Below are 24252 nucleotides of genomic sequence, written 5' to 3'. Positions count from 1 at the left end.
TAAAAATAGCAAACGTCCCAAAGACAGTCTGGATCAAACAGCAGACATCCTGTTGACTGTCTCCCTTTGTTTTCACCTGGGGGCTATAACCTTTCTGCTTTGCCAATAAACACTCATCTATCTTCCTTTGCAAGATGTATAGCCAGACTATAGGAAACTGGTTTACAAAGCGCCAGAAATAGCAAAGATTACTCACAGTTGCGGATACCAGTAATCATATCTTAAGTCTAAGTGCTTTCGCTAAGCCATACTAAAGCATAAACACAGGTGAGCCAGACAGAGCGGCATTGCACAGGGACACCCCGTGATGCACTGGGAGACAAACCCAGGTCTCCTTTCACAGGGCTGCTCACCTCCCTACTACATATGCACACAAATCCTCCACACTATTGTTTTTTTAAACGCAACAAAACTAGCTGATGTTTGCTTTTGTGTAAGAATTCTGCTCCAAATAAATAAAACTTTCACACAGAGCTAGTAACAAAGAAGTTCCAGCCTTCACCCAAAGAAACCGAGGGACATTTTCCCCCCTGAAGAAAGAGGTGCAGCCATACAAAAGGGTGTTTTCACAACACCCAGCTCAGGCCGAGTTAAACAGCAGCAAGTTTACCATTTTAACCTCTGAATAATACCTGTGAGCAAAGTAAAAGCACAGCCTGGCAAGCTGAGGAATTCACGTCTGTTTTTTCTCATCTTGGTAAGCTCTTTTTAAAAAGAAGTCAGTCTCTCACACTTTTAAAATAGAAAAGTTATTACCCAGTAAAAAATCATTAGACTAGAAGTTTAATTCAGTGTTAAAAGGAAAGAAAAAAGTCAGCAACTACAGACTCACTGGTACTGACCAGCTCCTATCTTTTTTTCATACGCTAGAATTCTCCTCTCGTGTCCCTCCTTTCCCTGCTTCTTGCCCTAAAGCAGCCAGAACTGAAAGAACTACAGAAGCTGCAAGGCCGAGCAGCTCACATGCAAAATAAGTATCTGGCCTCCCACCCCATTAAAAACAATCAGGCAAGTATTAACATTTGGGCCTGGATTTGTCTGTTTGAAGTGTCAGCATTGTCAAATGCATGAATAACATATCACCACTCTCCACCTTGGTGAAACCCCGGCCAGTTTCACTACATTGTTCCAAGTGCAAAGAGGATAAACACCGCAAAGTGAAAAAACAGAAGAGCTGCTGGAAACCTGGAAGCGTTTGTTTGCATATCTTAATCCCTAGGGACATTCACTCATTGCTAGATCAGTGTTTTCCATGAAGACTTAGTGGAAGGAACTGGGTGGATGTGGATGTGGATGTGTCAGAGGTATGATAATGTGAAGCTCTCACGATAATGTCTAAATCAAAGTAAATCCCAAATGAGTTGTTTGTCAACTAAACAGAATTGTTATGTTCACACATAAACTCAACAGTGAACACTTAAGCAGATCTAGTATGCCCCCCTGACTATGAAAAGGAGAAATGTGGAACAAAAAGCACTTTTAAGATTTAAAATAATGACTGCTGGTTAAAAGGCTACTGGGGAAAAAATCCCTATAGTCCAACTTCATTCTAAGAAAAACTATCTACAATAAACCTGAATTATAGCAATCTTGAGAGTGTATACATTTTTTCCCATGGGAAATTGAGCCTACCAGAGGGGAAATTTATTTGCTGCTGACCTGGATCCTGTAATTTTTTTCCTCATATCCCCTCCTAAGTCTCGCCTTCAGCATACAACCACTTCCCTTTTTTTGCTTTTCTTTTTCTCCTCTAAACTGGATTTTGAGGAACAGTCACTGTGACACTATTGTCTAAGTTGCTGCCCGTCTTGAATAGAGTATTTTCTCATGCCGATTCAGCCAATTATTATCTGTTCTATAGCAAACACTGATGTAATGAATGTTCATCATGGTGCGGTCAGACCGCAGTCCTTTAGAAGCAGTAACCACTGTTCTACTACTGAATGCAGCTCAACAGTCAGCTCCTGTCTTCTCTGATACCTAACAAGGGGTTAAACCACTCTGCAATCTACAGAAAATGGGGACAGGAGAAAGGGGTATGTGTGTGAAGGGAAGGGCACATCACGGTAAAAGTCACCTCCTCCATTCAGTCAGGCATTTTAATAAAATGCATGAGAAAACGTCTTTGAAAGCTTGATCTCTGTCAAGTTTGTCTGGGCATCTTCGACCAACAGTGACCAGTGCTAAAAAAAAAAGCTGGAAATAGCTGTGATAAGCGAAACTTCTTTTCTCATTCAGACGGTACGTTAGTGTCGGTCAACGTGATTGGCTCAGTATTTTATGGTTAAGGGGATAACAAGTTACTCACAAAGCAACAGTACCGAAAATACACCTAAGGCACTGCAAGGAATAACATTTCTAAGCACAATATGGACAAAAAGGACAAATATGGACAACTGTAAAGGACAGAAAACTTGGATGTATCAAGAACATGCATTCTCATCCAAGGCAAACTCTCGCAGGAGGGGAAAAACCTTCAGATGAATTGCCAATGCCACAGCAGCGGACAGGCAGCTACGGAATTGGGACCCTCCTGCCTCTAACACCCGTGCCCTCGCTGCCTCTGTAAGCCAGGTAACAACGCTTACCTGGAAACGTATACGGACGAACACAGCAAATGTAGTTTCAGAAAAGAAAACGAATCAGCATGGCTACAGAAACATTAGGAAAATCCACATCACTCTCCCCACTGACACATGCTTTCCTGTGACTACCTCTGGGGATCCTGAAACTGAGGTTCTTTTCCTTTAGTTACAGCCCAATTTCTGTTTTTAAAATAGTTCTCTGAGGGAAACCACTTTAACTTCAGGAATTCAGCAATAATCAGTACAGAACCAAGTTCAACTTCAAGCTTTCAATTAGCTAGTTGTAAAACCAGAAAAGAAACACCATTAGCTCTGCAAACAGCTGAAAGCTCTCAGGTGAGTGAGGGTAAACACGGGGGGGGGGGGGGGGGGGGAGGGTGGCAAGCCTTTTGCACTGCAAAACGAAAGCTGTGTTAGGGCAAGGCTCCCCATAACCTTTGGAACCGAAAGAGAAACACTGTAAAATTTACAGAAGAACTGTAACGAGCTTCAGATATGAGTAGGTCAAAATTTGGTCCAAGTGATCACTCAGTATCTTTTGCAGAGTTTTGTGTAACTTGAGGCTGATGATTAAGGGGTAGATGAGAGGCAAACACTCTCAAATACGTGCAAAATAGTCACAAGCTCCTAACACCCGAGGCACGCTTCAGCCCCCTGAAATCGGTCACTAACAAACTGGGCAAGAAGGAAGCCGGGACGGAGAAAATCCTGCAACAGCAGCAGCGGCGTGAAGTTGCCATATTAGTGATACTGCTGGTTGGCGGCACTCGTCGGGGGGGGCAGAAGGACCGCCCAGATACCGTGTGGTTTTTTGCCCAAAATTGTCGTCGCGTTTCTCTCCTGCCTTCACATCCAACCGACGCACTGGACTAGTTTTGGGAAAGAAGGAAAGAAGGTTCGGCGGCCGCGGCAGCCACGCCGTTTCGGCGGAGGGCCCGCTCCCCCGGCAGCGGCCGAGGCGTTTCCACGCAGCGAGGCGGGCGGAAGCAGCCGCCCAGGCTGCGCTTCCCGCCGGGGCGCCGGCCCGGCAGAACCCGCTCGCCCGGAAGGTGCCGGCAGCCCGGGGCGCGGCGCACACCCGCGGCCCAGCGCGGGGGCTCCGGCACCGGCCCCGCTCGCCGCGGGGGCACGGGCGCGTCCCCGCCGCCGCGGCTGCCGGGCAGCGCTCCGGCCGCTCGGCGCTCCCGGGGGGGGGCCGGCGGGCGTTCCGCGGGAGGGGGCGCGGGGCTGCGGCGGGGTCGCTCACCGGATGAAGGTCGTCTTGCCGGTGCTGTACTGCCCCACCAGCAGCACCATGGGCTTGTTCTCGAAGTCGGCCTCCTCCAGGGCGGGCGAGTGGAAGTCATGGAAGCGGTAGTGCTCCTCCAGCGGCAGCAGCTTGCGGAGGTAGAGGTCCCGCAGCCCCCCGGTCACCGTCTGCACCACGTCGCCGCCGCCGCGCTCCCGCCCGCCGCCCTGCCGCCCCAGCCAGCTGAACATCCCGCCGCCGCCGCCAGCGCCCGCCGCACTGCCGCCGCGGGCACGCAGCCGGGCCGGGCCGGGCGGGGCGGCACCGGCCGTGGGAGGGGCGGCGGCGGGGTCTGTGCGCGGCCGCGCCCCTGCTGCCGAGCGGGCGGGGGCTCTGCGGGTGGGGGCTGGGGTTTTCGGGGGCGGGGGGGGGGGGGTGTGTTGCAGCCTTTGCGGACGGGCTGATTTCTTTGCCCACGCACGCACAGGTCCGGCCCCGCTGCCCTTCAGCGCCGAGCTGTCAGCCCCTTGCCAGGCGGCCGGCCCCCCCGTGCGAGCCCCCGCTCCCCGCGGCAGCCCCGGTAGCTGCAGCCGCGGGCCCTGAGGCTGCGTTAAGCCCCGAGGGAGGGCCCCCGCCTTTTCCTTGGGATTACATGAGATTTTAACGGGGTCGGGACCGTACCCCCAGAACCGTGCAGAAATCAGTAACGCGAACATCTTTTTTTCCGACATAGAAGTCTGTGTGCTCACTCACTACTTCAACCCAAAAGTTTGGACTCCCGGGTAAAAAAAAAAAAAAAAAAAAAAAAAAAAAGAAAATGAGGGGGATTTGTTGCTGAATCTGTGTGTAAAAATTCTAAGTGTCCCTTTTGTGTTACACACATGTCCGTGGCTCCTCTGCAACATCCTTATGATTGAAATCCCTGTTTGCTGCTCCAGCACATCTGCTGATTCACATTTTTAGCTATGTACCTTTCTTCCTCCTAATTTCCAGCTTCTCTGTACGCTCCGGCTCTTTTCTAAATACATCAGCAGGTTTGGATGTGCCCTTTCCCCGTCCCTCCTCCCGATGCTGTTCCTCAGAGAACTGATGTTGGGCTTTAACAGTGCTCAGTCCTGAGCGTTCCACCACTGCCTTTTCTTGGTTCCTTGCTTCACATTTTATTTCGAGCTGTGCGTGTGTTTTGCAACTCTTTTGTTGCAATTTCCATGCTGAGTCTAAAGATTTTGTACCATTTCATGTAGGGTCTTGCTGACTGGCTTCCTCATTTTTTGGTAAATACCCTTTTTATAGTTCAGTTTTGTATTCCTCTCATTTTAATGATTTATCCCTATAGGTTAATCCGTAGGTAATTAAGTTGTCCTTGCAGTTACTTACATCTTCTCCATCTTACTTCAGTAATTTCTTTTAAATGAGTCTTGTATCACCACATCTTTAGTAGTGATGACTACTCCTGATCATTTATTAGCTGCAAAAATATCTGAGCTGTGGAAAACCTAAGCACTGCTGTCTGAGGTGAGACTGCTTACCCACTCATCTTTGGTGCATCCAGTATTTAATGACCAGAGACCATCACAGAAAGAGGGCAGGGACAACATTCCCTCAGACTGTCCTCCTAGCCTCTGGGAGCTGGTGATTCAGTGCAGGACCAAGGCAGATGTGGAGCCCTTGTATTTTTTTTAGTCCTTAAATATTTTCCAGCAAATGCATCAATCAGGATTTTTTGACCGCATAAACATTTATCAACAACAACATCCGTTGTCAAAGAGGTCTGTAACTAAATTTGTCTGATCCCCTCCAGCTCTTGTATTCAAAGAGAGGTGCACGGCCACTCCCTGTTCAGCACCCACAGGGCACTCCGGATTTCCCAGGTCTTGCTCTTCTCTGCCTCTCACTCCTGCTGTCCTTTTTCTAGGTTGCAGATTCTGTGCCTACTCACTCCTCGTGTGGAAGTTGTTCCGCCTCTGGTCACCGCTGTGTTCTTCTTGAACATGGAGAACTCAGGGACACCAAACCATTATTTCACATAAGCTTTTTTGAAATGGGGTAAAGGGTTCTTTGTTCTCCATGACCCCTCCTGGCTGCAGGAAGGGCAAGGCGCTGTTTGCACTCACACACCTCGCTCTGCTTGTCTGCAGACTTCCTGCCAAGATGCTTCCTGCTGTCTAGGGGGATAATTTTTGCCCTTCAGACAATAAAGCTCTAACTATATACGAGAACCTGGGAGTGATTCCAAATTCCCAGGTCTGGCTGTGCCCTCTGGCCACATCCCATCCCGTCCCGTATTGCGATGAGATCCAGCATGCATCAGCACGACTGCCGGTTTTGCTCTCATTTCCACGGGAGGCAAACCCCAGGCGTACAGCCCGCACAGGAGCTGTATAGGCTCCTGTAGCATGCACCACAGGTAAGTGTTCACCGACCTAAGGGCTAAATGGAAGGATTACGGTACTGTGCACCGCCTAGGAGGAGACCCTCGACCTTGAGAGCAAAGGGATTTGTAAGGCTTCCATTTTTGGCCACACAGGATCCCTCGACAAAAGCTACTACAGCAGACCTGAGCAGCAGGGAAGCATGTAGGAAGCACGGGCTTGTAGATACAAGATGTCTAATAAATAAATAAATTGCATCAAATAAAAGTTAATTTAGAAAAAGAATAAAAAGACTCGGGATCCCATCTGTCAAAAACACAGAGGGCTTACTCGAAAGGACCAAAGCACCAGAAAGTTGAAAGCTAATGTTCCACTAACTTCAGGTGCAATACTCCACTCCAAGTTAAAAAAATCGCATTTGGATGAATGATATTATAATACAATTTTAGAACTGCTTTGTCTGTGGGTTTTGTGTCTTTTCAGATGTAACAGTCTCAACAGCTTTAAAGCTTTAAGCCTTTGGTATGTACCAACAACATTTAAGTGCGGCTTAATAGAATAAGTTAGCACGAGTCAGTTCTTGTAGAGATGCATCTTAAATGTAATCCTAAACTCAAGGGGTCCCAGGATCCTGGGGCAGTTCACATCTAGGTCAGGAGCAGGTGTAATTCCTTCTTCAGTAATTTTTCAGCAGCTATGAAATAAGTCTGCCTTTAATTGTCTTGCTAGTAGAGGAAGAAGCACTTAAGAGAAATGGATTAAAATGTATTTTCTGTGAAAAGTATTTATTTGCTGTAACTCTGACTCCAAAAATGTTTTAATATATATAGTTTAATATTTATTTACATTCATATAAAGACTTCTTAGTTCACAAATGGGCTCCTTGATGTTGTTTTAAAGACAATGGATTTTGTTCTCTGCTGCGTTTCTGGGCTGACAATCCTCTTTTTATAGCACAGGTAGAGCAGAAACACAGTCTCTGTAAACTTCCTCATGCTTCCTTGTCCACAGATTTTGGCCTTGGCCTGAAAGGTCACTTCTGCAAGCACGAGCAGAGCACAGCCTCACCTAGCCATGCTCCTGAGGTTGTCAACGAGGGAAACACATTAGTTCATTAAGGAAGAACTCTGGGGTTTTGTGTTTATTCCCTTCACTGACAGACAGGCTTTAGCATTTTCTATGATGAAGTGCTACCTTTAGCATTCTTTGGCTTTTCTTCACTTCCTAATCAAATTCCTTTTTATTTTTTTCTTCATTAACAGGACTCATAGATATTTTATTTCATATTCCCTGGTGCTGGGCAGTCAGTCAAATGCTGGGTTCCCTCTCTATCAGACACATATACACCATCCCCATCAGGTATTTTTTGCAGTGGTTGCTCTTTCTTATGCCGCTTTTTCCGCTCCACAGCAGTACACAAGGCCTGGAGGATCAAATCTTTATTGTTCTGGACATTGTAGTAACTTAGGTTCACCAGTTTGTCAAAGTCTTCCTCTGAATAACTCAGATTGTTAATGTAATATGGACCACAGGTATTGGCAACATCAACGTCACCCTCTGCCATCTCCGAGGGACTACGTTTCACACCTAAGGGACAAACAATGACTTAGTTAACTTGCAAAAAGCAGTGGGGCCTGGGTGTTTCTCAGGCACACACAGGTAGCAGATCACAACCCAAAATCTTCCCTCCACAGGTGTCTGACTGCTGCGGTATTTGGTTGGCAGCAGGGGGTGCAGCTAGTGGTGGTGGGGCGAGTAAGGGGGTCCCCGGTACTCCTGGAAATACCAACACAAGCAGAGTAGCTCCTCTTTTTGAGCACAGCAGGGTGAGACTCCTGCCTTCTCCTAGAGCCCCGGAGCAAGCTTCCGGCATGGCTGGTCTCCAGGTCCCGCTCAGCGCTGACCCTTCCCCAGCCCCAGCCTCTGCCTTGCTGCTCTCTCCAGCCATCACAGCACCCCGCATGTCTAGCCAAGGTGCAAGGGAACAGGAGTCACTCTTTCTTTCCTCTCCTTCTCCCATAGCAGCAAGGACCTCATGGCAGCACGGTTTCTTTCTGGGCAAGGGGCCTGAAGCCACTGCCACTTTCTGTGCCTTCCAGCTTCAACTCTGCATCCTGTTATTTTCCTCACTACTGTCCTTTCATGCCTTCAGAAAACAGGCTCCTGAAAATCCATGTATTTCAGTGATTCCAGCTTCCCAAAAGTACACCTGCCTTCTCAGCAGCCTGAAGTATTCTTTCACCCAGCACCATCTGGCACTTGCTCTAGCACAGTCTGCTACATCAAGTCTTGGTTCCTACTGGGAAGAATTATGCAAAAATACAGAAAACAGACCTAAACAACTAGATGCTATCATCTAAACCGAGAGACTTCGCAGAGTCATTATCTAGACATAGCCCAGAAGCAGATGGCCCACATATTTATGGTAATTTCCTTGAGCTACCTACTACTACAAAAAACTATGGGCTTTGTGTAACCTCAACAGTGAGAGTGAACCTGATATTCCCTGAATCACTAAGATTTGGCAGGGATACTGGAAGAACTTTTCATGCCCATTTCATCATCCCAGGATAATCAACACTTATATCACAGATCCAGGCAAAATACTTAGGCATATAGTTCCACAAGTGTCATCTCTGGAAATATTAGATCCATCCCATCTTATGATCTGAAGACAAATTCAATAAACTCATTTATTCTAATTCATTTCACAGCAGAAGCCAGATCCAAAGCTAGTACAGAACTTTATTTGCAGGCTATCACATGCAGGGGACCTCCATGGTAGGTTGTTGGTACAGGGTGAAAAAATATCTGACTCTTATCCTGGGAATCACAAACCTCAACAAATTTATAGACACAGAAGGTGTAAAACACACCTCCTAACTTGCTTTTCTAGGATCTTCATAAGTCATCTGTGATTTTAAGTAATAGTTGATCTCAGCTTGGGCCTGGCCATCTGCTCTGGACAGTGGCACCGTGAGTGGTTCCGATTCAGCTGCCGTTTTAGACACACTGCCACTTCCTGGCTTGGTGAAAATACACCTGTAGGCTAAACTCCATAGGTGCGACACGCACCCTCTGAGCTAAGGCTATGTTTTCCGTGATATACTCAGTGTACAGCAGGCAAACTCGCCTTCCTGAACTCTGCAAAGCAAGCACTCTGCTTGCACTTGGGAGAGCGTAAGCCGCCCGCTTGGCCGTATGGGTTTTTGCTCGGCTCTGCACTGACAGGACACAGCGTATAGGCAGGCTCAACTTGCATCTACCTGTCCGTATGCAGAGTAAACAGGTTCTTGGAAGGGAAGAGGTCAATTCATTTGGTTAGATTCTGCAGATTCCTAGACTCCAGTATATGCCTTTGGCTGCTAAAAGAAACCTGAGGAACCCGCCCCTTGGCCAGAAAGCTGAAGATGAGATCCGCTGCTCTGTGCTGGCCTATATGCCTATGTCATGGTTTAAACCCAGCCAGCAACTCTGCCCCACGCAGCCGCTCACCCGCTTCCCACCCCCACAGCGGGATGCGGAAGAGAATCAGAAAAGTGGGAAAACTCACAGGTTGAGATAGTTTAATGGGACAGAATAAGAAGAAAATAATAACGATGGTGATAACAACAATAAAAAGAAGAATTAGAATATACAAAACAAGCGATGCACAACGCAATTGCTCACACTTGCTGACAGATGCCCAGCCAGCTCCCAAGCAGCAGCCCCTGGCCAGCTTTCCCCCCAGTTCATATGCTGAGCACGGTGTCATATGATATGGGATATCCCTTCGGCCAGTTGGGGTGGGCTGTCCCGCTAGTGTCCCCTCCCAGCTCCCTGTGCCCCCAGCCTGCTCACTGGCAGGGCATGAGAAACTGAAGAGCCCCTGACTTAGTATAAATGCTACTTAGCAATAACTAAACCATCAATATGTCACCAACATTATTCTCATACTACACCCAAAACACAGGACTTTACCAGCTACTAGGAAGAAAATTAACTTTATCTCAGCTGAAACCAGGACAGCCTGACATGGCTCATGCATATTTTTTCCTTCCCTATCCTCCCCCCACAGACCCCTTGACTTTTTAACAGCTGGCATGAGGTAAAGAGAGCAGTAACAAGCCAGAAATGGTAGATAATACTGCCAGGGGTAGAAACACTGGTTAACACAGGCAGGAAATATAACACTTGATCCTTCCTCATCACAGATTAGAAAGCATCAGAGACAAGAGAGTTTTTCTATCAGCCTTCAGTGAGACCATCACATCAGCAAGAGGGTGCTACCACAGGGTGCAATCACACCCCCCCCAGTCACAGGCACTTGCACCACCTGTACCAAAGCAGGGGAGCAGGCACTGGGAAAAGTCACCGTCTCTTACTGACAGGACCACATGCATTTGGGGAATCTTCTGTAGCAACGTTGGTCTAACAACATTGATCAAAGGATTCTGGTTTTACTCCAATGGTCTCTCCAAGTCTGATAGATGCACTCCTCTGGCTTTGCAGACAGAGTGACAAGGAACTGGTACCACTCAAGTGAAGCAGTCAGAGAATCACAGACTGGTCGGGGTGGGAAGGGGTCTCTGGAGACTATCAGGTCCAACCCCTGCTGAAGCAGGCTCTCCTAGAGCAGTCTGAGCCTCACACAGAGAATCCCTTCTACTTGGTCATGGAATAGTCTGACCACTGCAGAAGTAACCCAGTTTGCATGTGTCAGTTTTGCTCATTTACTGTCCAGGCTCTAAATTCCCTTTGCTGAACAAGCTGATGGATGAGCTGCTAAGGAAAAACCACCCGTCCATGCGATTGAACTAAAGTGCATGCTGTACAATTTACATCTGGGCCAGGGCATGGTACTGAAGCACTATAAATTAAGATGATCTCTGCCTGTCACTGACAAAGGGAAGACACCCATTCCCAGCCTCCCAGGACTTTCTGCAGCATCCATCCCGCTGCTGTGGAGGTCAGGTCTCAGCAGTGAGGTAGCAACCCTCCCAAAAACCTGCATGGGCCGAGCTCTTCCACATCAGCTCAGGCGACACTTCACCTGTGGGCACCCAACAAGGGCCCCTTCTTTCTGTATTCAGTCTCAGCTGGCAGCTACCAGCTGAACCGGTTGGGCAGCACAGGCTTGCCTCAAGTGTATGTAACACGTAGGTATCGTGCAGATCTTCATATACATTGTCTACATATCTGGTAACACCCATTTTTGGACTCCCTGATAATTTATGTTGACTTGTAGCATCTGCACATCACCTGATGTACACCCGATCTTAGATAATTGAGTTAGACATGACAGCCCAGATTCTGGAAATTATTGAGGGGGAGAGGGGAGGCCAACTCCCTCACAGAGCAGTACAGAGGAGCGGTACAAAAGCTAATTCTTAGTTCCTATTCTAATTCTTTCTCCTTTTCTCATTTCTCTAATTCTTTCTACAAAAGGAACTGCAGAAACCAACCTTTCTGTTATCTGATCTGTGGTAAGATCTGGAATAGACTGGTGTGTGTACCTGCGTAAATACTCTTAGACTATTTGAATCCTGTTCAAAACCCCAGTCGGATACCTCAAATGTGCAATGAACTCAATCCAGAACATCTACAAAGCAAAAGTACCATAGATTTTTTTATGACTCACTTTAAAAAAAAAAAAAAAAAAAGGAAAAGAATGCAATTGGGACAATAGTTTCTGCATTTGTTCCGTTGTTAAACTTAATGTACCATATACCAGCCTAGCACTTTTGGTTTTCAGTATACTGTGGCGCTTTGAAGTGATTGAAAAATAAGTGTTCTCACAGCACGAGTTAGGAATTTTATCATCTGGAGAAGTAACTGAGATTTTTGACACCGACAGAGGTAGTATTGTGGTGTGGGATATGGTACCAGGACTTAAAATTCTATCTGTTTTGAAGTGACTGGTAATGTTGCTTTTGAAACACTTTTTAAAGTTCAAAGTAGGACTCACTGAAGTGAACAGAAACTGTCAGCATGGCTCAGTGCTATATTTTCATCACTTCGCTAGTTCACACTTTTGTTTTCAAGGTTATCTGCCTAGCTGTAAGCCTGGAAATTATTTTAAACTATGAAATCCTCAGATTCCCCAGAGCATTCTCTAACAGGAAAGAATGACAAGTATGAGAGGAAATATCCCTGCTAATTTCTGCCACTGCAGATAAACAGAATATATGTTTCATCAGTAAACTCTACAATCTACCTATGAAAAGACAATAAAATAAAAAAAAAAAAATCTGAAGAGGGGCATATATGCCAAAGGCTGACTCAGCTGCTGCTCTGCTGTCTGGGAAAAATGACATATTCTAAGCTTCTTGATATGGTTTAGATCTAAGCAAAAAAGAGTCTGAATGTGTTTACAGCATGATCTGAAGAACAGATATTGCACAGTGTAAAGGAGAAAGAGGGTGGCTGCTGCCTCTGTTACATGATGGGTAACTGTAAACTTACCAGGCGCTTTGTAGTCCCTGAAGGTGTCATTTACTAGAGGGAAAAATACCACAATAGGTGTTTCTGGGCTCTCCTTGTCACCGACAATATAGCATTCCTTCAAGTGTGGGGTTTCCTGATCATCTGGCACCTTCCTAGGGAAAGGGATTCCCTGTTTTGCAAAGTATTTAGAGGCTTCTTTCAGAGGCTGGTTGCCACAACAAGAAAACGAAAGAAAAGAAAACATTAGAACTTAAATACCAGAAGCACTTCTCATTTGACCAGATTTAGAAGGAATGTTTTTGGGGTAAGGACCCACTTCTGACAGATTATGGCACATATCCAGCTTAGGCCAGAATGCATATAGAACCAAGATGGGGAGGGCCAGAGTTAAGTGGGATGAATCTGGGTCCACATGCCTGTCTGAAAATCTACATCCCACATTTGGATATTAAAAATGCTGTCTTTAGACAACTTTTCATTCCTAAGGAATTTAAAATTCCTAAATACAAACTGTTCTTGCATTAATTTGCATATCTGGTCTTCTGCATAAAACTCTCCTATTGTTACAGTTATATTGTCCTGAATGTACATTTTCCCATGCATAAGAATAGCTATGATTGCACGGAGAAGTCTTGGACAATTTTTAAATGCATTTAGCTTCATTCACTCTGTATCTGCCTGCCTTCAAAACCCATAAAAACGAGCAGACTCAGTCTACTACATTCTTACTTCCTGATAGCACTTGTAGCATTCAATAAAGATACGTGACCCTGTTAAACTGTTAGTTCATTTACACTTCCCAGACACTGGGCAAAAAAGTTTCTATGAGTAGAGGATCAGTCACTCTGGGAACTCAGAGATGAAACAAAGAACTCAGCAAAGACGCGTGCATGCACAAGGCTCACCCCTGTCTGGGAACCTGAACTGTAGTTGAAATGCAAAATGACATCCACTTTCCTTTCTGGTCTCAGAAGGGGTGGGTAACTGGTGGCAAAGGCAAATGCAGTATCAATCAGGAGGAGGTAGTCTGTTGCTACTGTCAGGCGGCTGGGCTGGGAGTCAAGCTCACAGTCTAGAAAAGAAGTATTATTTTTTTTTCAGAGGAAGTGCTCAATGCAAGAGAGGTGCTGAGCACAGTCAGTTGTTAACAGAAAGAGAATTCAGCTTTTCCTGATTCTTAAGCCTACCTATATAGCTGATGGCTGCAGTTCAGCTGTTTCTCCGTTCCTCGTCTAGCTTCCTCTTTTTGTTATTTACTCCATAATTTATTTGGTTTTCCTCTAATTAAGAGGGACTAACTTGAGGCTCAGGAGAATAGAGTTAATCCCCTTCCCTGGTTTTGTGTGTGACTGATCAGGTCTGGGTTTTTTGGCTTTTTTCTTTTAACACAGAAAAAATTAAAATGGCACCTCACTCTCTCAACATGCTAAAGACTAAAGATCTTTTCTGCCTCGCACGCAACGAGAACAAGCACGTAGCTAAGGTACCCGGAAGAGGTGGTACCAGGCTGAACACAAGTTCCCAAACTGGGTAACAGGGAATACTGTTACAAAGGTTATATCTTACCTACAAGTAAAGAGGTAACATGAAACCAGGCTCCCTGCCACATCCTTGAGTACTGGCTGGGAAAGAGACAGTGCCGGTGGCACCAACGCCACCACGCACAAGTGTGCTGGCTGGCTGGCACAGCAGCAGACACACCCGGGCCAGCTAGTCAGGGTTTCTCATCTACTGGATGCTAGACTTCATGAAGTTTTAAAGAACTTATTTTTGAAGCCTCTCAGCTACCTAATTTCAGCTTTCAGTGACAAACAGTTTCAAATATTATGAGAGAACGGGAGCAGAACAAAAAGGCAGTCAGCTCGATAATCACCTAAGCATTGTTTCTTTTTCACAAGGATGGTTTGAAAAATAACTAAAAGCAGGGTGCTATTACCATACCTTTCCATTTGGAAAACTCGCTCTCTAGGTAGTTGTTGTTCATCTGGAGGCCCTTCAGAAAGTTGTGGATTTCTGAAGCTGCTGGACGTAACATGGCAACATCTCGGAAAACGTCTGAGAAGCTGTCAGGGGGGCAAACCACTCGAGTATCCAGCTCATTTGGCCTCGGAGGGAACAGGGTTTCATCATCTGCAGAAGAAAGAAAAACTGTTCTTATATGTGGTTTCATTGTTGATGTCAATCTGTACAATCATAATTTGTTTTAACACCTGGCAAAACTTGGATTTCTTTCTCTTTATTTCCAGGAGCTCCACAAATCTCACAATTTTTCAGCTAAGCTTTGAAAAATCCATTTCTTATTCTCACTCCGCAATGGTAAAGGCCTTGTTTGTACTGTGAAAGAGTCCATCTCACCTCCTATAAACGTCTTTGCTTTTCTATGATTTTACCTACTACAAGATCCTGCACTTAACCAGTCTTCCTTTGCTATCTGTGTTAGTTTCTCAGCCACACACATAAAAAGACACACAAACGCAATCTCTCAGCTACACAAACCTAACTAAAGTCACTCCCTAACAAACACAAGCTCCTTGTTTTAGCAACCAGAAACTACCTCCTGCAAGCGCAAGATAAAATAAATCACTCTTTTGCTAAATTTCTCTTCCTTCTCATCTTTTTTCTCTGTAGTGCGTCCGTCACGTGCATTTCTCCTTGAAATTCGACCCTGCAGGTCTTTCTTAATTTATTGGCATGTTTTGCAGACCTCTTCTTTATGACTCCTTTGGAACGGCTTCCTATAGTAGTGAAGTTTGGATCCACACTTTGTAAACTCCAGAGATGCAAGGATGGTGTTTGCTCTTGCTTCTGTGAAGCCTCATGCCATGTTCCAATTTCCAAGAGAGGAACTGGAAGACTGTGGATTGCTAGGGGAGGTTTCCAGCCTCTCCCACTCTGCAGGGATACTTTTCTCCAGTTTTACTCTTGTGCTCTGAAAATGGCTCATATGAGGGACATTCTCTTTTTTTTCCTGTGACAGATCCCATGGATTTTTTTATCACACAACTGAAACGACTGCTATACGGTGATACACAGCAAAAACATCCTCCTGGTTTCCACGTGGATTACAGAAAAGCCTAAAGAGGAAATTCCACAATAGCTTTGAAAAATTCAGGGGGTGGGGGTCAGCGGCTGCAAAGAAAATAAAAAAAAAATAAAATAATGTAATGACATAAGAATAACCCACCTATGTCGGTAATTTTGTCTCGGGTCCATTTGTGCCAGAAGTCTTCTGAATGAACAGATATATACCAGGCATCCATAAGATTCAAGGAAAATACACTGCTCCAGATCCCTGCAGCATAAGAAATATTTGACATAAAGTAAACTGGTAAAGGCATGGAAGCGTTTTCATTCACAATGACCTTTAGCACCTTCTGCATTCTCTAGCAAACCTTATTCATTACATTATCTTAGTGCACAAATACAAGGGACTGTCTTTATAAATCAGTGTATGAATCCATCATGTATATAAAGAATCTAATTTATTGGCATATATTAGGAGGGCCAGTAGTATTTTCAATATATCTCTCAACATGTTCATTTTTCTTATGTGGCAAATAACATTTTGCCAAGTTCACCTTAATATTTTCCTCTTGTCCTCAGCATTTGTTATTCCCCAAATCCCCGGCCTTTGCAATTCTAAAGGGCTTATTTATTTCTAACACAATCCTGTTACAGGTATGCAGTTATCATGCAGGACTGTCAACCACAAAACATTCAAGATTCATATGCTAAGATCCCTTAGAATGAGGGAGCTGACTTAAAAGTTTTGAAAACAGAAAGTGTAAATGTAGGACTCTTCATTTGCCTTTTGATTTTTTTTAGGGTTTAGGGCATATCTGGGTTGCATTTTCAAGCTCTTCCCCTACCAGATATTGCAAAGTTGATGGCTGTCCAGATCATCACAGGTCCGCAGGCTCTGAGGCTGACAGCACACCACTGCTGGCATGGTAGGTGTGCGGCTGTGCCCTCCTGAGCCCCCCCTGCACAGCCAGCCTGGAGGAAGGGAGCGAGGGACGAGGCTGCAGCCCCCAGCCCGGACGGCTGGGCCATGTGGGAAGGAGCGGCAGGACCTGGGGTCAGCCCTGCGCTGCTCGGGGGCTGGCGTGCAAAGGCACCCGCCGACACCTTTCGGGTAGCTGTGTCCCTGGAGCGAGGGGACGCTGGGTCACCAGCAGGGATGGGGCAGAACGGTCCCAGCATTGCTCTAGAGGAGGCAGGAGGAGGGTACCAGGGGGTATAGGCAGGGGGCTGGTGACCTTTCTGACCACAGGAGGGGAGCCCTGGGTACCTTGTTTGACACTGCAGCCAGGTACAAAAGATTCTGATTTGCTTCTTTACACCTCACCACTAGCTGAAGTGACATCTCCACACAAGCAAGAAGTCTTGACTTCTCAAACTCCCCCAGAAACTTCCTTTATGCAGTTGGTGGGAAGCAGGAAGAACAATGAGGCAAGAGATCACTTTCACAGCAGGAAAAAGATTTCCTTACTGCTTTTACTGTTCATACACAAGAGGGGAGAAAAGTAGATATCATGACCCATTTGCACTCCGAAATGGAAGTGTTATCCTGGAGGATTAGTCAGGGTTAGGAACATTGTAGATAAAAGGCTGTATTTTAGAGACCCAGGTTGCAGAAGAGACTGATGATTTAACTTAGCGGCAATATTACACAACTTTTGTTGCTGACAAAAACACAGAAGTATTTCAAAGGCCTCGTGTCAGTAAGTATAACCATATATGAAATCAAATAAATCTGTTCTCCTGAATAAAATTGCAGAGAAAATTAAAAATCCTGCAGGTAGTGACCTGTTATCAGTCCTAATATTTTACCATGTACTGCTCTAAGATAAAAACCACACGAACAGTTTCATTGCACAAGAGGGGTTTGCACAGGAGCAGATTATATTCTATTACATTACAGTGCAGTCGCTTGGAGCAAATCACCTTCCAAAAAGCAGATTCTGGATTCTGGGATCTTCTTCATCAGGCGACCCATGAAGAACTCGCTGCCAAAATCTTCTGCGCGAATGAAGGCGCCGTATTTCGGGAATCCTACCTCATAAGGGGTGAATTCCACCCATTCTGAAGGAAAAAGCACAAGACAGACTGGTGATGGCAGCAGAGGCACAAATTAGTTGAGTGAAACCTGTGACATTGGCTGGTTTCTAACTAACATACTTTGCAAGCAGGTACCTTTTCACTGTACCTTTCACAGTGGTGAACGTGAAGAGTGAATTGCCCTCTTATATCTAAATTTCTCTACAAGCTTTAGATTTCTGAAGCTTTCTACAGAAATGCATACCAGGGAATTTCATAGTAACATCCTCCATCATCCTGCTTCTGATCCTGAATAAGCTGAATACACTAAGGCCCTCAAAAATTTAAGTATTTTAATTTCTAATCTGAGGTGGATTAGCCTTTTAGAGTAGCTGTGCATTGAATTGGTTTCTTTACTTAATCCTAAATTGAGCCCTATTGGGATTAAATGTTATGTGCAACTCTGGAGTGTTATTACCTCTAAAATCCTGGTCGCTGATTTTATCCTTCACATTGAGAGACAGGTAGATGGGCAGGGGATTCTGACCTTGATTTAACGCCTGCTGCTGATCTGTGAGCTTATGGCAGTCCTCCTGTTTTGAAGAAGGACAGTAGCTGAGGACAGACAGATGACACAGAGAGCCTCCTGCTTCATCTAAGCCTGGGCTCTGACAATGCATAATGCAGCATAATGCAGCCAACAAACACCATGAACGACACTGCTGAGGCATATGCTTTAGGCATCTACCTGAAAAACAAACAAGCAAACAAGCAAAAAAACCCTTTTCTGTAAGGGTGGTCAAACACTGGCATAGGCTGCCCACAGAAGTTGTGAAGTCTTCACCTGTGCCGATACTCAAAGCCCATGGCTCAGGGCAGCCAGCTCTAGCTGATCCTGCCTGAGCAGGGCTGTTAGTCAAGATGACCTCCAGAGGTCCTTTCCAGTCTCTAGCATTTTTTGATTTACTCTTTCCCTCACCACTATATTCACTAAATATTCAAATCTGAAGAGAAAGGCGCTGCTATCATACCTTTTCATGTAACATCGTTTCAATTATGAGTCCCCATAGATCCGTGAAACATATCTGATGTCCTTCCCGTTCCCTCTGGCACAACTCTTTCAAATAGTATTTCAGACAATCGGGGGCAAAACAAGTAAATAACTTATTTTTGAGCACATGCTTTCGGGCATCATTGAGTGTTTCCTTAAGATCCTTTTGGGACCAATCAGGATCTCCATACAAGTTTGACATGGTCCTAAAAAACCAAAACAAACCACAACAACAAAACCATAAAGAAACATGTGAGTTCTGAGACAGAGCTTTGGGAAGTTACAGAGGTTTGCGTATCATGCCTTGATTTATGTGAAAAGTCATGTGTTTGTGGTACCATCCACATATTTAATCAGAACTGAGTTAATTCTAAATGTGGGCAAATACCCAGTGAAGGAAATAATAAAAAAACTACAGCAGAAAAAGAAAGCCCTTTCTTGATAGTGAAGATGATATCACTCTTCAGATCACTTCTTGTACATCATACATAGAAAATTCCTATGAAGATTTTGCTTATTTTGTTCTTACCATGTTGTACCGGATAAACCAGTGATATATGAGACACAGTCCAAGACATTAATTTCCTGCACACTGAGAAGGTGGGCGTACATGGCTGTCAGAGCTCTGGTTCCACCACCTGTTGTCATGATTGCCACCACAGGTACCTGTTCAAACCCAATACACATGTGTTTAGTGACATGGTCTGAGAAGGGTCAACACATGCTTGATTAGAAAAGAGAAAGTTACAGCACTGATAAAGTAACAAAGATGCTGCATAACACCAGTCTGCAAGGAGAAGAAAAATCTGAATTAATATTGTGGTGTAGAAGAAGCAAGAAATGCTTCATGTTCCCCTGTCAAGCAGCTGAGCATTAGGACATGAAATCCATCATCTCACACGTCACGTTTTCAGTGCTCTATTGCAAAACCAGTAACACAGAGCAGCAATGTTACCTCCTGCCATCCAAACTGGAATTTTATGAGGTGCAACAGACCAGAAAACATAGGTCCTGTCTCACAGTTTCCATTTGAGTAGTAGTAACCCCTCTGTTAAATGAAGTTAGCCAAAGTCAATTTCTACTATTGCATAGTTGTTTCGCAGGCCATGCTAGAGGTATCGTGACATGGGTTTCAGAGCACAGACTAGTTCAGATCCCCTGAGACCAGAGCGGGTGACACCATCCCTTTTACAGTTGCTGGAGGGAGGGAGAAGCCACACTCGCACACCCTACCCTGCACGTACGTACAACACTGGGCGTGCAAGTGAGGCACAATTATTTCTTCCTGTGATGACACAGAAATCCAGGGTCTGGTAGTCTTGCAGGAAGGATTAATCCTTAAATGTGAGTTGGCTCCATTAACTGTAAAGATGGCTAGCTACCACGCACCGAGGTGAGTTCGTGTGCAAATCACCAGGAGACTGTAGGGAGACTGTTCTGCAGGGAAGTACGGGTGCCGCTGCCCCCGAGGGGATGGGTGTGAGGGCCCCCCACCTCAGCCCCACCGCCAGAGCAGAGACAAGACAGCTGCAGCTCGCGCGTGAAACTCCACGCTGCTTCCCGGAAACCGGGAATTGAACAGAAATGCCACATTTTGACGGTCAACTGCAGGGAAAACAGAGAATAATTACGCCTCGGATACCTCGTCATCCTGCAAGCCCTCCTCCAGCTGCAGAATGTCCTTCAGAGCCGCCGCAACCACCTTCTTCCTCTTGTGAATGAAGTCCCGCTCCTGGGCGCACAGGTCGAACCCCAGGCGTACATCGAGGTCATCCTGGCTGGAACAGAGGGTCAGGTATCTCGCATCATGCTTATAGCCTAATTCAGCATTTTAATTGCTTCTACTTCATGAACAGACGTGCCTTCACCATCACTATGTAAAGCAAAGCAGGAAGACATGAAATGTTTTAGTTTGTTCCTGGAGAACAACAGAACATCTTCCTTTGGACTGACAGGGTTTCTTTTATATTCATTTTTTTTTTCTCCTTGCCAAAGGTGCTTGCAGTAACATACAGCTACAAGCAACAGAACTTCCCCCGTTCAGACAGAGGTGAGGGCCTGCAGTGGGCAGGCAGGGCTGTGAGCGGCCCCCGAAAGGCTGCCCAGCTGCCGCCCTACCTGCCAGCTGCAGCCCTAAGCTGTGGCCTTCCGCCTTGCGATGCTTTTTGTGTGCGTGGGTAGGCACAGTCCCTTATGGATATCTATAAGCACTACAGCTGCAGTTTCAAAGCTGCTATGAAATCTTTCTCAGCTGAGGTCAGGAAGAAGTTTTTAAATGACAGCTATAAACTGTATGCATGTCTCATAGTGCGGTTTATTTTCAGTAAATACACAACAGAAGATGCACCTGCTTTTCTAAGGGAAGAGGACTTCTCTTACAGTATGTTACGTAGTATAACAAATTAATCTTACAAATTTTACCAAAGCTTTAACCATATCTCAAAATACACGATATATTTCCTTGGTTTGAAAATAAGAAATCACTTGATTGAGTTAACTTGCATTTATCTCTTTGAGTAGACATTAAAAAATAAATGCAAATACATTTATTATTTCAATTTTTTATATCCTAGCGTGGCCAGGCACTCTGACTTTGATCTTTTAGGTTTTTTCCTCTCACTTTGGGAAACAGAAAGGTTTCTTTCAATTAATTTTGAAATGCTCCTTTTATTGAAAATCTGCATTTGGCAATAATTTGTAGAGGTATCAAAGAGTGTCTACAGTGGCCCTTAGTACATAATTTTGATTGCCGTGAGATATCAATAGAAAAGTGGTTTCGCTTAAAGCATTGTGTAGACCCATTACATAAACTCACAGCTGCTGAAAATCTCTGTGATGTGTACTAAGTCTGTTTTATTTTAGAGTCTGAAGCGAGGATGAGCCAGCATTCAGGATGCAGGCAGCAGCAAAGGGATTGGAACTTGACTGACACCTACCCAAACTCGAAGAACTGAGGGAAAAACACAGAAGGAAGACAAATAAGGCATCTTACCATTTTTTCACCTTAAAGTGCAAATCAAATTTTCTGTGCTGAAAATTAAAGAGGTAAAATTATGAATATTTATACTTAGTTTAAAACAGTCCTTTCCCCCCCACTCAGAATGAGACACGGCTCTTTCGGGTCATCATTACATCCACAAAGCTCTGAATATCTGGAAACTGAGGCTGGGACATAGACTCTCCTCTCAGTGCTTCATTAGTACTCAGAGACGTGCGCTGATTTAATGAACTAAGGCTTTGGTATTATCCCCTAGAGTCTGCACCTTCTCCCTGCCATAAGGCTTGCGTAGCTTGCGCCAGCACCACTTAGCCACACAAATAAATAGCAGAAGAGCTGCAGTCCCACACCTCACTCCCCTGGCAGGGGCCACCACTAAACAGGGGCCTTGACACCGCAGCTCCTTGGACAGCGGCCCGAGGCAGCAGGGGAAGCCAGAGAGGCTGGCCCGTAAGCGTGCCATGCTGCTTCTCCTGCAGCAGCGTGCCAGGCTGCAGCCTCATCCCTCTGTCCCGGCAGCACCTGGTGGCCTCCAGCCTGGCTAAGGGCGTGGGCAATAGAAGGAGCACAAGCAATGGCTTAGAGATTTTTCTTTTTCCTCCTTCTCCCCCAGATGTCCCATTTTATTTTGCTCCAAATAATTTGCTTCATTACGCACCGCCCTAGATGCAAGGGAAGTTAGGAAACAAGCGGCTGCGTACAAAGAGAAGTGATCTTCCTTTCCCACTTCTCGAGAACGAGCAACAATTTTTAAAAGCTTGCAAAGGGTTTCCCACAGCCAGCGGACACTCACCTCGCCGACCGCTTCCCCCTCAGAGGGGAGTGACTTCAGAGGGAGAGTCAGGGGGATGCTGCACCTCCTCCTCGCTCCGCATGGCACACAAGCACACTGAAAAAGGAGCATGGAGTGCTTTTTGGTTAAGACAGAAATATTCTCCTCTGGTTACCTACTCACGCATAAAGGTCAGGTCATAGAACTGCCTGTGTTGTCTACAGTGTCCTGGGACAACATACAAGGGTGGGAAGCCTCCTCTTCTTTGTGAGTGCGATATCCAGGGAGGGCTGCTTGTATTTGGCGTAGTGGAAGAAGGTGGGATCTGGGAGAGGGGAGTGGGAGGCACAGCCCACTGAAACTCTCTGGGTTTCTTCGAAGGATCCTTTCACTGTAAATGTTAGCTCATTCCCTAAAACAATGAGATAAAATGCACACAAAAAGTTACTTCTCACTGCAAAAAGGAGAGAAAGAGGGGACCAAAAGCAGCAAAAGGTAGCTTTGAGCAAACCCCTTCTCCTCTTCCTTTGTATTTGGAAAGCCATCTTCTGAAAGTGACCCAAGACCCAAACATTATGGGCAGTTGCATCTTTGTAATGGGCTGAGCAAGCAGCAGGATGGGAATGTGACGTGAGTGGGACTGAACTGCAGATGGCCACATTTGCATCATGGTTGCATCGTGACACAATGAATATAACCAGGTACTTTACATTGTAGATTGTCCTCATCCCAGGCCAAATAATGAGCAAGAGAAGTTCTCAGTCCCCTGAAATAAGATCTGACTCTGCAGCAGATGAACCTGTTTATTTATATAAAGAGATCAGCCAATCCTGCCAGCGTGTCACACACGCTCAGAGATTGCCTACCACATCCAGTCCTCAGGGGATGTGGGCAGAGCAACTTCTAGATTCTGGATCTTGATCCGAGACAGACGGGAGCCAGCTGCTGAGTGGCCGACCCCTGCAACAAATGAGGTGTTTCTGAGCATGTGCAGGAGTTGAACCATCAGAGATCCTGAGGAGAATTAAGGCTATTGTGCCCAAGGCAGCAAGCCTCTTTGAGCTTTAGCAGAACTACAGCAGAGGTTTTCAGGATCTCAGCCTGGGGTTTAGACACCTTCTGCACAAGCGTCTGATGTTGCTTCTAGTCCAACATGAGGCTCCTGGTGAAGTCAGAACCCTGAACCTACACCTGCTGCAGTACTGGTGGTGTTCCCTACTGCAAATTTTTCAGATTGCCTTAGATGTGGTCAGTTAAAGCCTTAATATTTGGATGATGCAATTTCTAGGCATTCTTAGGGAGAGTAAAATTACTAATATTCTATGAAAGAATGAATAAGCTTACCTGAAAAATGCTTCTTTTTCATCCTGCTGTCCAAGTGAACTTCCAAGCAGGCTACTTCACGACACTGGAATAGACATGATGGGGACAGAGAATTGGATTAGTCCCCCAGCCATCTCACCACCACCAGTGCTGGCAGATACTGGAAGGGTCACTGTAGGAAGGGTCACTGCTTGAACATGGGGGCCAACTGCATTGCAGCCTTCTGTCAGACCCCGTGAAAATGAGAATTAACTTCATCGTCACGTGGGAAGATGGTGCTGTGCTAAACACCTTCATAGTCTGAAGGCTCCCCTAAGATCATGCCAGCCTCCTCAGAGATAAAGCTCCTATGAGAAGGAGTATCACTAAAGAACAAAGATTTGCAATGTTTCCCTCACTGCCATCACGGTCAGCTGAAGTAAGAAATGACGTGGGAAAGACCACAAGAGAACAAAGC

The 24252-nt window shown here is 45.6% G+C and overlaps 1 protein-coding gene and 1 pseudogene across 2 annotated transcripts in view; both read right to left on the bottom strand.

Annotated features, from left to right (window-relative positions):
* Positions 1–4148, bottom strand: part of EHD4 (EH domain containing 4) — a 30908-nt gene extending 26760 nt beyond the window's left edge. The window contains exon 1 of the mRNA XM_080394815.1: positions 3832–4148. Coding sequence (XP_080250941.1) covers positions 3832–4064 — 233 coding nt within the window. The 5' untranslated portion in view covers positions 4065–4148. The remainder of the gene's footprint in view (positions 1–3831) is intronic.
* Positions 4149–4281: 133 nt separating this feature from the next.
* Positions 4282–24252, bottom strand: part of LOC308067463 (cytosolic phospholipase A2 epsilon-like) — a 43190-nt pseudogene continuing 23219 nt past the window's right edge. The window contains exons 9-22 of the transcript XR_013931976.1: positions 23817–23880; positions 22715–22884; positions 22494–22589; positions 21695–21732; positions 20345–20480; positions 19232–19368; positions 18683–18908; positions 18130–18244; positions 17559–17696; positions 15796–15903; positions 14553–14741; positions 13517–13683; positions 12630–12816; positions 4282–7772 (exon numbers count right to left, since the gene is read on the bottom strand). The product of XR_013931976.1 is annotated as a cytosolic phospholipase A2 epsilon-like (transcript). The remainder of the gene's footprint in view (positions 7773–12629; positions 12817–13516; positions 13684–14552; positions 14742–15795; positions 15904–17558; positions 17697–18129; positions 18245–18682; positions 18909–19231; positions 19369–20344; positions 20481–21694; positions 21733–22493; positions 22590–22714; positions 22885–23816; positions 23881–24252) is intronic.

Source organism: Falco punctatus (assembly GCF_963210335.1).
Source record: "Falco punctatus genome assembly, chromosome: 7".
Lineage (NCBI taxonomy): Eukaryota > Metazoa > Chordata > Aves > Falconiformes > Falconidae > Falco > Falco punctatus.
Note: the sequence above shows the minus strand (reverse complement) of the source record. Positions and strands in the feature narration are given on the sequence as shown.